Source organism: Sciurus carolinensis, chromosome 11 (assembly GCF_902686445.1).
Source record: "Sciurus carolinensis chromosome 11, mSciCar1.2, whole genome shotgun sequence".
NCBI classification, from domain to species: Eukaryota; Metazoa; Chordata; class Mammalia; order Rodentia; family Sciuridae; genus Sciurus; species Sciurus carolinensis.
In genome coordinates, this window is record NC_062223.1 from 9,433,740 (window position 1) to 9,447,463 (window position 13,724).

At 54.2% G+C, this 13,724-nt stretch overlaps 2 protein-coding genes and 1 non-coding gene across 6 annotated transcripts; 2 read left to right on the forward strand and 1 right to left on the reverse strand.

The window, feature by feature from the left end:
* Window positions 1-3,280: 3,280 nt before the first annotated feature.
* Window positions 3,281-3,362, reverse strand: Trnas-gcu (transfer RNA serine (anticodon GCU)). Its single transcript has one exon. It is a non-coding gene; the product is annotated as a tRNA-Ser (tRNA).
* A 433-nt stretch (window positions 3,363-3,795) lies between these two features.
* B4gat1 (beta-1,4-glucuronyltransferase 1) lies at window positions 3,796-6,101 on the forward strand. Its single transcript, XM_047517317.1, has 2 exons — window positions 3,796-4,988; window positions 5,229-6,101. The coding sequence occupies exons 1-2, from the start codon at window positions 3,933-3,935 to the stop codon at window positions 5,418-5,420; spliced, it is 1,248 nt and encodes a 415-aa protein (XP_047373273.1). The 5' UTR covers window positions 3,796-3,932; the 3' UTR covers window positions 5,421-6,101.
* A 237-nt stretch (window positions 6,102-6,338) lies between these two features.
* On the forward strand, window positions 6,339-13,701 carry Brms1 (BRMS1 transcriptional repressor and anoikis regulator). Of its 4 annotated transcripts, none has more exons than XM_047517318.1 (10): window positions 6,339-6,491; window positions 9,415-9,560; window positions 9,637-9,727; window positions 9,907-10,034; window positions 10,162-10,241; window positions 10,327-10,423; window positions 10,940-11,032; window positions 12,141-12,205; window positions 12,854-12,893; window positions 13,224-13,697. In XM_047517318.1, exons 2-10 carry the CDS (start codon window positions 9,422-9,424, stop codon window positions 13,229-13,231), a joined length of 741 nt encoding a protein of 246 aa, XP_047373274.1. In that variant the 5' UTR covers window positions 6,339-6,491; window positions 9,415-9,421; the 3' UTR covers window positions 13,232-13,697. The 4 variants fall into 4 exon arrangements, with proteins under 4 accessions (XP_047373274.1, XP_047373277.1, XP_047373275.1 ...); XM_047517319.1 differs by lacking the exon at window positions 6,339-6,491 and adding an exon at window positions 6,551-6,674 and having other exon boundaries at window positions 13,224-13,700; XM_047517320.1 differs by lacking the exon at window positions 6,339-6,491 and adding an exon at window positions 6,795-6,814 and having other exon boundaries at window positions 13,224-13,700.
* The last annotated feature ends 23 nt before the right edge of the window (window positions 13,702-13,724 follow it).

A 13,724-nucleotide genomic window follows, 5' to 3' on the forward strand; every position in this document is an offset into this window, starting at 1 on the left:
GGCAGTGGCCCACATCTATAATCTTAGCTATTAGGACGGCTGAGACAGGAGGATGGCAAGTTCAGGGCCAGTCTCTGCAACTTAGCAAGACCCTGTCTCAAAATAAAAAATAAAAAGGACTGGGGATGTGGTTCAGTGGGGAAGCACTCCAGAGTTCAATCCCTAGTGGAAGGAAGGAAGGGAGGGAGGGAGGGAGGGAAGGAGGAAGGGGGTCTCACCTGACAGACACCCATCTCTGAATGGTCCAATTTGAGACAGAACTGACTTGGTTCTTGAGGGGTGGAGTGGGGTGGTGTAGACATCAGAAACCAGCCCAGAAAGGGGCCCGTGGTGGGATCTGTGGGGCCAATAAGATCTGTAGGGGTATGACTGGAGCTGGGGGGAAGCACGGGTCAGAGAGCAAAAGCGTCTTAAAATGGCTAATTTTGTGTCAACTTGCTAGGCCACAGCACCTAAATATTTGATCAAACACCAGTCTAGCTGTCATTATGAGTGTATTTTAAGATGAGATAACATTTAAATCAGTAGACTTTGTGTGTGTGGTGCAGGGTGTCAAACCCAGGTCCTTGCACGTGCTAGGCAAGCACTCTAGCACTGAGCTACACCCCAGCTCCTAAATCAGTAGACTTTGAGTAAAGTAAATTTCCTTCTCTGAAGGAAGAAATAAACCAGTTTTTTTTTCTTTCTACTATCACACTCAATTCAACACTTCACCTAGTCACCAAAATGTGTGGAGTCTCCCCACAAACCAACCAAGCAATTCTCCAGGGGACACCAGCTGGGCTTGCTACAATTCAATGTGATTCTGACACTGTCTACCTGGAAATGGTGGCAGATCCCAGGGGTGGAAGGTCCAGTCCAACAAGCCTGCCCCCACTTCACATACCAATCACAGGCAGTGAGTTGTCACCTTTACTCTGATGACCAGCTGTGAGTCAGGGTTCCCACAACCCCCTACTTGGGTTCAATTCATTTGCTACAGCAGCTCCCAGAACTCAGGGGAAGACATTCTCCTATTCATTGTATAGGATATTGCAAAAGATACAGTCACATGGAAGAGAGGCACAGGGCATAGCATGGGGGAGTGGGGTGGAGCATCCAGATCTTCTTGGGGCAAGGTATGCTACCCTCCTGGATCCTTCACGTGTTCAGCTTTCCAGAAATTCCTGAACCCAGTCCTTTTGGGTTTTTATGGAGGCTTCATTATGATTGATTGCATCATTGACTCACTGACCATTGGTGATCAACTCAACCTGCAGCCCCTCTCCTGACTTCCTAGAGGTGGGAGGAGGGGCTGAAAGTTCCAAACATCTAATCACATAACTGATTCCCCTGGCAACTAGTCCTGGATCCAAGTTATTCAGGAACCCACCAAGACTTTCTCATTAGAACAGAAGTTGCACCAATCACCCAGGAAATTCCAAGGGATCTAGGAGCTCTGTGTCAGAAGAAGCGAGGCACAGAGACCAAATACATATTTCTTATTATATCATAATATCACACATTCAACAGTGTGGATGGGCCTCCTTCAATCTGTAGATGGTCTTAAGGAAAAAAGGCTGAGGAAGAGGGAATTCTGCCTCCAGGTGGCCTTCACACTTCAGCTGCAACCTCGGCTTCTCCTGGGTCTCCAGCCTGCCTGCCTGCCCTGCACAATTTAGACCTGCCAGCCTCAAGATCACAATTCATAAAAAATCATTCTATCAAGATTTTTCTCTCTCCCTCTCTATTGGTTCTGCTTCTCTAGAGAACCCTGACAAACCCAATCTCCCCAGGACCCAGAGGACATAGTGCCCTGCCACTTGGCCTGCAGTAAAGCCACCAGCAGATCCACCATTTATAGTCATTTACACCAGTCTTTGAATCTCCCATGTTCCTGTCTGCCACAACCAATCCCTCTCCCCAGCCAGCTGCCTCTGCCCACATGTTCTTGGTCACCTTCTGGGCCTTCAATGTTGCTTTCCTTGATCTTGACACCTCACCAAGTTCTATTCATCACTTTAAAGTCTTCCCTTAGACCAGGGGCCTTGAGACACTTCATAAGTATCTTATTCATTCAATAAAAATGCAGGATAATTTGCCTACCTTTGGGTATGGTGTTGCGGGGTTGTGGACAGAGGACCAGGAGAATCTCATCAATGGAGGTAGTGACTGGGGATTGTGGGAACACTGCAGAGAAAACTCAAATGCTCGAAGGGCTGCAGGTACACGGGGAGGAGGCAAGACTGAGAAGACTGTTAGGATAGCAAAAGGGGGAGCCAGTCTTGGCGCTCTGGCCGATGGTCACCCTGCAGGCCTGGCATTGACGGATCTCCCAGAATTTAAACAAAAACGTGGATTTTACATGAAATCTCTCATTCACCAAAATTAACCACTAATGTGATTTGAATTGTCATTTTTAAACACTGAGTAGCTCCAAGAAAACCCACATGCCACCAAATCTGGCTTCTGAGCCTTCTACTTGCAAGGCCTGGGCTGAAGGGCTTTCCTTTCTCTGTCTCTTGGCCTCTACCCCTTGTGATCCACAACCTTGACACCCTACTGCCCATGAGACAGCGAGTCAAACACCTCATCCTGGCATTTGAAGCCCTACCCAGTCTGTCCCCAAGGCCCCTTCTCAAGATTCACAGTGCACCATCCCATGGGGCCCTCCTACTGTGGCCAGAAAGGCGGGGCATTTATTATATTTAATTGGTTAAGCAGTGGAGGTGCCTGCCCCTCTCCACAACCTCTTGACTCTTCTCAAGAGCCCACTGATCAACTAATCCACAAGCATTAAGTGCCTTCAATGTAGCGTGGTTGTGCTGGAATGTTCCAGGCCTTGGATTTAAGAGTGTATGTGCTGGGGTGGGGGCTGTGGGCAGGAGTTCACCACCGTGGAGGGTGATGGGAAGTGGGGGCAATCAGTAGGCTGAAGAGAGAAATTAATGAATGATCAAACACCCTACCACAGGGGACACCTACAGTGGGGGCTTCTCTAACTCCTGCAGATAACCCTCACCAAGATAACCCATCCAGCCGACTTCCGGCCAGGCCGGAATCTCAGTGCCAGTCATAGATGCTACCCACCCATGAGCCCTCTTACTACAGAGAAGGAAAAGTACACCAGTGGCCTGGCCCACAAAAGTTCTAACACTTCGAGACAATGGTGGGCAAACAGGGGAGAGGAAGGAACTTGGACCGAATTCCACCAGCATCCTTGAATTCAGTTTTCTTCAACTCGCTGCCCCAGGCAGGGGGGATGCAGAAAATTATGAAATCTTCCCTGTAAAAACAGATGCGACGAGGATGGGATTCGAACCCACGCGTGCAAAGCACAATGGATTAGCAGTCCATCGCCTTAACCACTCGGCCACCTCGTCCCACATGCAGCGCTTCTTCCCCATTCTCTTATCTCTCATCTCATCCGCACTTCCGTGCCTCCATCATCCACTTCTTGGCACCAACCTGGTAGGACCCAGGGGAGCGAGAAACCCTGTGGAAAGGAGCTTTTTTATTTCCTTTCGGCCCGCTTCAGTCTGCAACCGCACCACCTTTCACTAAAATACAGCCTAGTTCTGCCACCGCTTCCCCTTCTTGAGTCGGGGCGAGCGCGCCTGGATTTCAGAACCCGCTGGTCCAGGGGCTGCGCACTGACCCGGAGGAAGGGGTGCGCGTCCCGGGCCAGAGGCGGGCGGCTGGCGACCGGCAGGTCCGGCTTCTGCACAGCGCGCGGCGCGGGCGGCGGGTGCAGTAGCTCCTCCTCTCTCGCAGAGGGCGAGCGGGCGCGCGCCGGGGCGGGCGGGCGCACGGCGGGCGGGGCTGCGCGCGGGGCTCGGCTCGCCTCGGCTCGCCTCGGCGGTGCTCGGCAGGCTGCGGTAAATCCGGGCTTGCGGTTGCTGGCCCAGTCTGCGGCCGGTGGTCCTTGCTGCGTGTCCCAAGCCCCGAGAACCATGCAGATGTCCTACGCCATCCGGTGCGCCTTCTACCAGCTGCTGCTGGCCGCGCTCATGCTGGTGGCGATGCTACAGCTGCTCTACCTGTCGCTTCTGTCCGGACTGCATGGGCAGGAGGAGCAGGATCAATATTTTGAGTTCTTCCCGCCCTCCCCGAGATCCGTGGACCAGGTGAAGGCTCAACTCCGCACCGCTTTGGCCTCGGGAGGTGTCCTGGACGCCAGCGGTGATTACCGCGTCTACAGGGGCCTACTGAAGACCACCATGGACCCCAACGATGTGATCCTGGCTACGCATGCCAGCGTGGACAACCTGCTGCACCTGTCCGGCTTGCTGGAGCGTTGGGAAGGTCCACTGTCCGTGTCAGTGTTCGCGGCCACCAAGGAGGAAGCGCAGCTGGCCACGGTGCTGGCCTACGCGCTGAGCAGCCACTGCCCCGACATGCGCGCCAGGGTCGCCATGCACTTGGTGTGCCCCTCGCGCTATGAGGCCGCAGTTCCCGACCCCCGGGAGCCAGGGGAATTTGCCCTGCTGCGCTCCTGCCAGGAGGTCTTCGACAAGCTAGCCCGGGTAGCCCAGCCGGGGATTAATTATGCACTAGGCACCAACGTCTCCTACCCCAATAACCTGCTGAGGAATCTGGCTCGGGAGGGAGCCAATTATGCCCTGGTGATCGACGTGGACATGGTGCCCAGTGAGGGACTGTGGAGAGGTCTGCGAGAAATGTTGGATCAGAGCAACCAGTGGGGGGGCACCGCACTAGTGGTGCCTGCTTTTGAGATCCGCAGGGCCCGCCGCATGCCCATGAGCAAGACGGAGCTGCTGCAGCTCTACCAAGTGGGCGAGGTCCGGCCCTTTTATTATGGGTTGTGCACGCCTTGCCAGGCGCCCACCAACTACTCCCGCTGGGTTAACCTGCCAGAAGAGAGCTTGCTGAGGCCTGCCTATGTGGTGCCTTGGCAGGACCCCTGGGAGCCATTCTACGTGGCTGGAGGCAAGGTGCCCACCTTTGATGAGCGCTTTCGGCAGTACGGCTTCAATCGAATCAGCCAGGTGCCTAAAAGGGAGAGGGCAGGCGGATGGGTAAGAGGGGTGGTGAGGTCAGGGATGGAGTGGCCCTGGATGAAGGGAGGCAGTGAAGTAGGGGAGATCCTAGTCTGGGAAATGGTTGGATTGCAGTTTCCACAAGATGCTTCCAGAAGGGTGAGGAAGCTTGAGTGTGCCTTAGGAATGCTCATCTGAGCCCTGGGAATGTCATTAAACTTGCTGACCTGCCTATTTCTCTCTCTACAGGCTTGTGAGCTGCACGTAGCAGGATTTGATTTTGAGGTGCTGAACGAAGGTTTCCTGGTTCATAAGGGCTTCAAAGAAGCCTTGAAGTTCCATCCCCAAAAGGAGGTTGAAAATCAGCACAATAAGATCCTTTACCGCCAGTTCAAACAGGAGTTGAAGGCCAAGTACCCCAACTCTCCCCGCCGCTGCTGAGTCCTTCCCTCCCCTAGTCTGAGAAGTCTCAGCCTTTGGCTCCTCAGGCTGCCCCTCAGGCCTGACTGGGGTAAGAAATGTCACTCCACTTTACAGAGGTAGCTGTGGTGTTGGAACACTGGACTTGAATATGGGGTGCTAGGATCAAGTCCTAGCTTTACCACTAACTAGCTGTGTGGCCTTGAGCAAATCCCATTACCTCTCTGAGCCTCGGTTACTCCGTCTGTAAAAAGGGAGGTGAGAATACCTACCTCACAGAACTGTTGGGAGGCTCAGATGAGATGCTATATGTGAAAACATTCTGTAAGCTTCGTACAAATGTGAAGTATTATTAATATTATTACAGTATTATTCTTGTTGTTATTATTATTGTTATAATTATTAACAATTTTGGGTGAATGGGTAGTAGGAAAGCAAAAAGTATGAATGGTACAGAGTTAAGTTGGAGTACTTAATGAAACTGGCCTTTTGGAAAGAAATCGGATGAAAGCATACAATTTAATTTTTAACAGAATTCTAAACTTCCTGATTCTCCCAGGCCCCCGCCATTGGGGGCTCTGGAAGAGGGAAGGGTCCGCAGGCTCTATGAGTGACAGTCTCAGATTTGTACCCTCCCATAGGCTGGGCTGGGTTTTTGCTTTCGGATGACAATGTGTAAATAAACGAGTGTTCACACCCACAGCTGGCTTCGTTACTCTCCTGAGCTGGGGGGCCCAGGGTTCTCCCCTTGCTCTCCTGGGGGAGGTGGCCGCGGATCCAGGGGCGCCAACAGCAAAGCAAGGAAACCACTAGGGCCTTCCCAGCTAACCGAAGGCCTGCGTGAATGTCGGTGGGTTGCTATGGAGACCAGCCCGCGGTATCCCAGCATGCCTCGGCCCCAGCGGTCCAATTGTGAGCTCCCCCGGCCGGCGCCTCCTGATGACGCACACGGAAGCTCCGACAAGCCCCGCCTCCTAGAGAAGAGGGACCTGCGCTGCGGTTCCGGGAGCCCGGCGGCAGCCGCCAGTACTGGCAGGTTCGGGCACGATTCAGGGAACCTCGGACGTGAGGCCGGAGGCCCCAGTCCCCGCGGTGCGTATTGCTACGCCCGGTGCCTGGTTTGACCTCTCCGGTCAGTCGGTCCGGGATGGCGTAATCTTCTCCTCCGGAGCCTAAGCAGAGACTTAACCGGCCGGACGCGCGCGGGGCCGTGGGACCGAAGCCGACGGCCGAGAGCCCCTAGCTCTTCTCTGGCCCACGCCGCCGCATCCGAGGGTAGAGCGGGGCGGGAGGCTGCTGGAGAGCCGTGGAGTGGCCTGAGTTGGCCTCTGCGATTGTGGGAAGGGGTCCGCCTTCCCCGGGGACGTGCCCTCAGGAGCTTACTATCTGGAAATTGCTGTTCGCCGCGCTTTACGGTGTGCTTTTCCATCCCTTGCCTCTTGCGATCTTTACAACTCTCAGAGCAGGAGTGGTTATCACCTTTTTCACCTGGGTTGAGGAGGGGGAGGTTGCGACTTAATTTAACGCACTCATAATCAGAGTCAGCTGAGGGGGAGAGCTGCTTCTGAAAGAGAGAGTACACATACGGTGAGTCTTTACAATGTACATACATTTAACGTCGAAGAGGAATTGTCAGTGCTAGGAACTGAAGCGTAAGAAAGAGAAAAATGAGACCGGTTTGGAGAACCTAGATCTTCAGGTCAGGTTCAGAGCATTGGTGAAATCATTGAGGAATGTGACTGAGTTCTCTCCGAGGCCAGGCATCAAAAACTGCTTGACTTGGTGTCAAGGAGCATTAGCTACCACTACAGGCACCTGGGCTTCCAAGAAGTAAAAGCTAATCCCTGCACTGCCAAAGTTTATTTTGGTTACTTTGTTTTTGAAAATCGTTCGAGTGGTCAAGTGAGCCAGTACTGCACCAGGAAGGAGCACAGGAGCCCCTGACCTGGCATGGCTCCTACACTCACTGGAGAGACTTGAGAATGGACAAATAGGAGAAGTAAACAAATAGGCTTCCTGGAGGCAGTGGTGTCTATCACCCTAAAGGCTTACAGAGCAGCCAGCTGTCAGAGAAGCTGGAAGAACATCACAATGAAATAGAAGCCCCCAGTTTGCAGAGATGATCTGTGGAGAGGAATGTTTAATGTTCCTCTCAGGCCATCTCTTGGCAGCATTGGGCACTATCACTGCACCTTCCTTTTTAAATTTTCCATGAATTTTGTTTTTTTCTTCTCTGCTGAGGACTCTTATCTGCCCTTCTGTTGATCCTGGGAGTTCCATCACAGATCCCTTCTTACCCCCACATTCTGCCTTGCTGGTTGCCTCCTACTGTGACCTGGGGAACTTGGTATATGCTGATGATGGAATCTCTCTATCCCAGGTCTTGAGGTGCAGAGCCTCATCCCTTTCTCCTCTTCTCTTATGTCTGGGTCTTTGCACTTGACTCACTCTGCTGCAGTTCTCCCTTTCTCAGTCGGCGCAACACCCCACCCTATCTGGTCTGTTTTCCTCTGGAAGTCCTTACTGCTACAGCAAGCTTCAGATCCTGACTAGATGCCCCTCCCATAGACCCCAGTGTGTAACTTTCCTTATATTCTAGTAATGGTCTGCTTCTTTGCCCCCTCTCACAGGAATTTGTAAGCTTCTTGAGGTCAAAAACTGTCTATCACAGTTGTACTCTAACATCTACCAGAGTAGGTGATGGTACCTAACATATCTTAGGTGCTCAATAAATATTAGATGAATGAATAAAAGAAGGAATACTTGGCAGTGTTCAATGTCCTGAAAGGTCGACATAGATAACCACTGAACAGTATTGGCCATTAGTCACAAGGAATCATTGGTTAACTCTACAGGGTCAGTTTCAGTGAGAGTGACAGGTACAGACAGATAAAAGGAGTGAGAGGTAAAGTAGGAACAGCAAGTGTACATATGCCTAGAAATGCATAGCTATGAAGTGGAAAATGCAGCAGTTATATTGGTGTGGCTAAGGTTAAGGGTTAGTGTTTGCAGTGTTAGAGATGGAACCCAGGTCTCCGAGCATGCTGCAAGGACTGTGCCACTGAGTTGTACCCCACAACCTCTCCGCTCTTTCCTAATGGTAGAATATATCTGAGCACATCCAAAGTTCCATGGGAAGGAGCCTGCTATCTTGGTCTGTTGTGCTGCTATAAGAATACCTGAGGGCTGGGGGTGTGGGTCATTGGTAGAGCTTGTGTTTAGCACACACAAGTTCTTGTGTTCAGTCCCCAGCACCACCACATAAAAAAAGGAAATAAAGAAAATACCAATATCTGAGACAGGGTCATTTTTAAAGAACAGAGATTTATTTCTTGGAGTTTGGAGACTGAAGAGTCCAGGTTCAAGGGATCCAAAGGACAGGACTCTCAGCACTGTTGCACTGGGGATTAAGTTTCCAGCGCATGAACTTTGAGAGACCACGTTCGAACCATAGTACCTGCCAAGAGGGAGAAACTAAAGACACAGAGGGGAGCACTGAGGTCCCAGAGGAAACAAGGAGACGGGATTTGACCCAGAGACCAGCAAAAGACAAGGATTGTTGATTGTTTTCAGGAAGAGAAGCTAAGGGAGTCCTAGGGAAACTGGGCAGAGGGAGGGAGAGTAGGGGGAGTATGAGAACAACCATTAGATGAGATGAAGGAGCTGAACTGGTAGTTCAAGTCCAATCCATGAAGGCCCTTGAAAGCTCCACTTAGAAGTTTGGGCCAAGTCCTGTCAGCAGTGGGAAGCTACCGCCGACCTCTTCCATTAGTGGATCATACCCTTTGCCAATATTATAATTGGGATTGTCGTCAGCATCCAAGGGCAAGAGGATTTCCAGTCTCCTACAAAAGGTACCAATGCCACCCAGCGTTGTCCTCATGTGGTGAGACTAGTCACTGCCCCCGGCCCATGTCCCCCTTGGGGGTCAGTTGAGCTCGACTCCCTGCTTGCATCTGTCCTGCTCTGAGCCATAGGCACTGGTGAGTGATGCTTCACTCCCTCCCACTCCCAGAGCCCAGATGCCTGTCCAGCCTCCAAGTAAAGACACAGAAGAGATGGAAGCAGAGGGCGATTCCGCCACGGAGATGAATGGGGAGGAGGAAGAGAGTGAGGAGGAACGCAGCGGTAGCCAGACTGAGTCGGAGGAGGAGAGCTCAGGTGAGCCCCCACACAGGTGCGCACAGGAGTAGCCGCCCGCCCCTCCAGAGCCGGCCCTGACTGGCCTCTTTCCCAGAGATGGATGACGAGGACTATGAGCGGCGTCGCAGCGAGTGTGTCAATGAGATGCTGGACCTGGAGAAGCAGTTCTCAGAGCTAAAGGAGAAGTGAGTGCGGGCACACCGCAGGCTGGTCTTGGTTCACCTGGGGTGAGGAGGCTGTGGGGCTGGTGCTCATCCAGAGTGACGAACACCCGCGAGCGGCCTGTGGGGGAGCAGGTGTTTGCCCAAGAGCAAGGGCTCACACAGGAGGAGCCAGTGGTGCTCAGCTGCCTTTCGCCTCCCAGGTTGTTCAGGGAGCGACTGAGTCAGTTACGGTTGCGGCTGGAGGAGGTGGGGGCTGAGAGAGCCCCTGAGTACACGGAACCTCTTGGGGGGCTGCAGCGGAGCCTCAAGATTCGCATTCAGGTGGCAGGTCTGTGGCCATTCTGTGCCATTCCCCTCCTGGAACCCACAGCTCTCTGTCCCCCTCTGCTCTCATCCCTGCCCTGCCTCACCTTGTTCTAGCAGCCAAGCAGGGGCCTATCTGCCTCCTTCCACAGGGATCTACAAGGGCTTCTGCCTGGACGTGATCAGGAATAAGTATGAGTGTGAGCTTCAGGGGGCCAGACAGCACCTGGAGGTGAGCCAGCTGCGTGCCAGTGGAGGATGGGCAAGGCCAAGGGCCCAGCTGGGCCCACCTGGCTGAGCAGCTGTGCCTCTTCCAGAGCGAGAGACTTCTGCTGTATGACACACTGCAGGGGGAGCTGCAGGAGCGGATCCAGAGGCTGGAGGAGGACCGCCAGAGTCTGGACATCAGTTCCGGTGAGGGCAGGACCCAGTTGCCTGTGCCCACCCCTCCCTCTCTCAGCTTCCCTGGCTGCACAAGGGAGGGTCTGAGGGCCTGTCTCTTGGACCTGAGTAAGACCAGGCCTGGAAGGGCTCAACCCAGTGCCTAGCACAATGGGGGCTCAGGCAAAGTGGGTCCCCTTTCCCTGCTCTCTAAAATGGGGGATCGCTCCTCTGACATGCCCACGTGTACAGTAGCCACAGCACCTGTGTTCGTAGGGGTCTTGAAGAGGCAGGAGCTGTCTTCATTCCACTCTCTACTAAACAATTGGAACTGAGGCTCACTGAAGGGTGGTGGCCGCTTCCCCAAGCCCCACCATTGTTCAGTCAGGACCTGAGCAGTCCGAAGCCTAGGGTTGAGTCCATTGCCTTGGGTGGTGATGGGGAAGGAAGGGGAGGCCAAGCTGGCCCATGGGGGGACACAGAAGCCACAGAGGTGGGAGTGGCCTATGGACCTTCACCCTGATCCTGACTCTGAGTCTGGGGGCACAGAGTGGTGGGATGATAAACTGCATGCCAGAAGCAGCTCAAAGACCTGGGACTCGCTGCCACCCAGCAAGAGGAAGAAAGCACCTCTCGTCTCTGGTATCCTTCTACCCAAGGTGGCCTAAAACTGGACAGGATGGCAGGCAGGCTCCAAATTCCAGAAAGAGGGCTGAAGGGGACATGAGTTATGGTCGGACTAAACACAGTCATTGTTTGGTGTCATGTGATTGTGCCTGAGCCCATCCAGCTGTCAGGAACTTCTTTGGGGATGCTGGGTCCCCTTGGCCTATATGGACCCTAGAAAAATAGAACACTCACCTCAGGAACTGCCCGTAACTCTGAGTGAGGATCATCCTTTGACGCCCCTGGCTCGCTCTGGACAGTCCCAGCGTGGGCCCTGTGCAGCCTGGGCTTCCCCAGCCTCGCTTGCTCCCACTCAGCGCTCCTGCCTGTCCCTGCCTTCTCAGTGTCAGCCCACAGGCTTCCTCTGTGAAACCTCTTCTGGTCTCCCTGTGCTTCTTGCTCCTTTGCACCTGTGTCCTGTCTTGAGGTGCCCAGGTCCCAGAAGGGACTTGCTGCCTCTACCCACCCTCAGCCTGGAGCCCCAGGCTTGAGCTTACCGTGCCTTCCACCCACCTGCACAGGGCAGCAGAGTTGGGCTGGACACCCCTTCCCATGCAGTCAGAGCCCTGGCCTTACAGCCATGTGCTGATGGGGGCAGAGAGTGAGGGACCCGGAAGGCTGAAACTTCCCAAGGAGCCATGGGGGGTGAAAGTGAGGAGGCCTCCAGTGCAGAGCACAGTGGGGAGACCACAGGAGGGTACTTTCAGCCTGGAAGAGACCAGAATTTGCCCTTAGGGGAAAAGGTCCACTGAGGAGCCAGTTGGTGACATGGCCAGACAGAAGGAACAGGGCCCCTGAGAGTAGAATGGGCCTCTGCCAGCTGGCCTGGAGATGAGAGGTGAAGGTGTGGGGTAGGGGAGCTTGGTGGACCCTGAAACAGGCTGTGTGGGCCCCTGACAACCAGAGGGCCCTGAGGTAGGAGGCAGAGGCTGTGTTGAAACCCAGACTCTTGGGGACCCTTCCACAGTGTCCACACACTTCTTACCCTGAGCATTGGATGGGTGGCACTGCCACTCCAGCCTCCAGCACAGCTGCCATCACCTGCCCCTCCATCAGCCATCCTGCTTCCTTGACCCTGTTGCAGGCCCTTATATCGTGTACATGCTGCAGGAGATTGATATCCTCGAGGACTGGACGGCTATCAAAAAGGTGGGTCCGTGCTGGGGCAGTGGCTTCCGCACGCCTGTAATCCCAGCAACTCAGGAGACTGAGCTAGGAGGAGCGCGAGTTCAAAGCCAGCCTCAGCAAATTCACAAGGCGCTAAGCAGCTTAGCAAGAATCTGTGTCAAAAAATATGTAAAAATATGTTAAGCACCCCTGGGTTCAATCCCCAGTGTCAAAAAAAAAAAAAAAAAAGAAAAAGGTGGTTTCCACTCCTACCTGAGTCCCCATCCTACCTTCGGCAGGGCCTGCAGCACAGGTCCCCTGCTTAGATGCCAGCTCTGGTATCTGAGGACCCCAGGAGTTCTCTGCTCACCCCTGGGCACCCCCTACCTCAGCCCAGGTGCCTTGGCTTTGTGGCAGCTCATGGTCCTCCTGCTCCAGGCTGCCCTGGAGGGAGGGACATGCAATCTGCCAGCCCCTCGTTCCAGGAAGCTCGATGGGAAGAAAGGAGGGAGGAAGGGAAGGCCACTGGGCTCGCTGCGCCTCTGATAAGACCTCAGAGCTCTGCCCAGAAAGGCCATCCTCCCCTGCTCTGCACAGCTCGCTGGGCAGCCCCGCGCCTCAGAGGCTGGTGTAGTGGGTTTGCCAGGCTGGAGGCAGGCTCTCAGGGGGGCTTTTCTTCTCACCACCCAGGCCCGGGCAGCAGTGTCGCCTCAGAAGAGAAAAGCAGAGGGTAAGAACTCAGGGTGTCCTTCCTCTTGCCATCCTGCCCTGCAGCCTGGCCTCCAGCAGAGGAGCCCAGAGAAAGACATTGGCTGTGTCAGTCAGTGGCCTGATCTAGGTCTGAGAAGTGTGTACAGCAGGAGCCGGGGTAGGGATCTCTGGGTTGATGGAACTGGGTGACAGGTGGGATGGAGCCCCCAGCCCAGATGGACCAGGGCAGGCCAGAGCCCCTTGCATGAAGGCTCTCAAGAGAGAGGCACCCAATGTCTTGAAGGAAGTGGCTGCCTCCTTTGTAGTTTAACTTCCTCCCAGTGATTTTCCCCTTCCCTCAAACCCCCAGGACCATGACTGCTGTTCACAGCCAAGGGGTCCCTCGGAACAGCTGGCACCACATCCAGGATTCACGTTTTCCAGCAGATAGGCAGACTGACAAACCCCTGGGGCTATGCAGACCACTCTCCAGTGTTGCTGCTGGGCCCCCTTCTGCCCTCCTCAGAGCCTGCACAGTTGTGGCCCCAGTGCTGACCTGGCCAGGCGAGACTGTTGTCTCCATCTCTGACGAGCCTACCACCTCCCCCTCGTGAAGATAAACCTCCTCTGTCCTCCAAAGACAACAGGCCTTGTCCTAAGCCAAAGCAACACCCCTCCTGCCAACCTCTCCACTGAGCCAGGGAGCTGGGCCCCATGGCATGGGAACTGAGCAAGAAATGATATGTTGGGGGCCTGTCCACTCTGGCTGGAGCTGGAGGTGATAGCCAGGCCCCCTAGGTTTTCTCAGGGCTGTTCCTGGTGTCTGCCTCCCAGATTTTGAGGACTAGAATTAAAACCTTTGCTGGGACTC